General features: G+C 45.6%; 1 protein-coding gene across 1 annotated transcript in view; it reads left to right on the plus strand.

The window, feature by feature from the left end:
• Window positions 1-2,500, plus strand: part of LOC122260241 (tubulin alpha-1 chain) — a 13,944-nt gene that overhangs the window by 4,898 nt on the left and 6,546 nt on the right. Inside the window, exon 2 of the mRNA XM_043027423.2 lies at window positions 1,852-2,074. Coding sequence (XP_042883357.1) covers window positions 1,852-2,074 — 223 coding nt within the window. The remainder of the gene's footprint in view (window positions 1-1,851; window positions 2,075-2,500) is intronic.

Raw genomic sequence — 2,500 nt, forward strand, 5'->3', positions numbered from 1 at the left:
ACGCAGGGAAGTGGACAGAAGGGGAAGAAGATGAAGCCTCAGACAGAAGGAAACAGGTTTGGCCGCCATTACCATGAGTGAGAGACAACTCATGACTCTCGGTCTGCATGACTGCCTTATTTGGGTCAATATCATGCGGTTACCCTCCACACCGGCGACTTCTATATTAAGCTCATAGTGTAGACATGCTGCATTTGCGAACTGCCGTGATGTGTCTGCTTTTCGATTGGCTGTGGGATCGGGAAAGGATGTCCGGGGTAGATGGGATGAGGAGGGGAGGGGGGTATGGGGGGAGAATGGGGAGGGAGGGTATGATAGGGGAGAGGGGAGAATGAGGGAATGAGGAGGGGGAAGGTATGGGGTGGGTGAAGGGAGGGGAAGGGTATGGTATGTGAGAAGGGAGGGAGGAGGGAACGAGGAGGGTTGGGTATGGAGAGGGAGGGAGAGGGTATGGGGTGTGAGAGTGGGGAGGGAGGGGAGAATGAGGAAGGGAGGGTATGGGGTGGTAGAAGCGAGGGGAATGAATGGGATTATCATACACATCCACAGAGATACAGACAGACAGAAACAGACAGATAGATAAATGCATGGACAGACACACACACACACTCACAGATGGGAGAGGGTGAATGGGAGAAACAAAGAGAGAAAAGGGGATGAGAAATGGGAAATGGAAGAATGAAGGAGTTGGGAGTAAGGAGACGATAGGGAAGGAAGAATAACAAATGAAGCAAATAAGAGGTAAAGGGATGGACTGACGAGGTGTGAAGAAGGAGAAAGGGAAAGCTATGAGAAATGAGGAAGAAGATTAGAATGATAAGAAAAGATGAAAAAAAGAAAATACGAAGGAAGAATAGAAAGCTGAAGAAGAACAACACGAGAGAGAAAGAGAGATCGAAAGAAAGAACCTGATTTAGAGTTTGATAATAGAGGAACACGTGATTATTCCTTATAATGAGACTAAAACCTATTTCACGTAAGTATTTCGTGGGAATGAGTGGTAGGTAAGTAGGGAAATAAATCCAATTACAGGTAAGTAAAATACATAAAGTAGATAAGTAAGAAAGATATTTCTGTAATAGATAAATGATAAAGAAATATGCATCGGGACAAGAATGAATAAGTAGATAAAATACATCTTACGGCAAATAAGGACATTTGCGCTTTGAACTTTCAAAGATGAATACTCGACTAATATTACCCAGTAAGGACTCACAGCACTAACTGCAATCTCCATGGTCGTCCGTGATGAGTTAATGATCAGTTCCTTCGCAGGAAATGGAGATTCCGTGGAGAGAATTTAATGCCTGGCCAAATAAGGCATCCAGTACAGGTCACCTCGGCATAGGTCGATGGCATCCGGTGAAAGCTTTCATGCTTGAACTCTGTATAATATCTCGATTTTCTTTTTCACTTGGTTATTCTTTTGTTTGAATGTCTCCGCCTGTATACATTCATAAACACACACATACACACACACACACATGCACACACAAACAGACACACATCAAACACACCATCCCACTCCCTCAAAACACAAACATCCCCCCCGTCTACAGATACGTAATTAACCTCCTCCCCCCAAAAAACACACACGTACAAATCCCTTCCCCCCTAAAAACACAAACACACACACAAAACACTCCCTCCCACTCACCCACACACAAACACCCAACAACACACACAAGCACAAACACCCCCAGCCCCACACACAAACACCCACACACAACCCCCACAAACACCCCCACAACCCCACAAACACCCCCACCCCCACACACCTCACCACCCCCGACCCCAAACAACCCCAACCCCACCCCAGCTGACCACAACCTCCCTCCCCCTCGGTTCCAGCGCGAGTGCATTTCCATCCACGTGGGGCAGGCGGGCGTGCAGATGGGCAACGCCTGCTGGGAGCTCTATTGCCTCGAGCATGGCATCCAGCCCGACGGCACCATGCCCTCCGACAAGTACGTGGGCGGCAGCGACGACTCCTTCAACACCTTCTTCAGCGAGACCGGGTCGGGGAAGCACGTGCCCCGAGCTGTCTTCGTTGATCTCGAACCTTCGGTGGTCGGTGAGGCGCGCGGTTGGATTTTCTTTTTATTTTTCTTCGTCTATTTTTTTTCTCTTGTTATTGTCTTATCTTTCTTCTTAGCATTTTTTTATTTTGTTTATTCTTTTCTTTACCCTTTCTACTTCTCGTTTACCTGCTCTCTCTTCTCACCAATTTACCTCTTTGTCTTCTTTTTTTTCCCTACCACTTTCCTTGTTTTTCTTATCTTACTTTCCCATTTTTTCCTTTTCTTCTCCTTTCATCTTCCCTCTTTTTCATTTCGATTTTTTCTGTCTTCTCTTTTTTCAACATCTCCATCTCCTTTTATTCTCTTTCTTCATCCTCCTCCTCCTCCTTCTCCACCTCTTCATCATCATATTTATTATTATCAAAATCATCATTAAAATCATCGTTATCATCATCATCTTCTTCTTCTTGCTTTCTACC

The sequence above is a fragment of the Penaeus japonicus genome, unplaced genomic scaffold, assembly GCF_977035675.1.
Source record: "Penaeus japonicus unplaced genomic scaffold, GWHDUDI00000001_assembly GWHDUDI00000003, whole genome shotgun sequence".
Taxonomy (NCBI): Eukaryota; Metazoa; Arthropoda; class Malacostraca; order Decapoda; family Penaeidae; genus Penaeus; species Penaeus japonicus.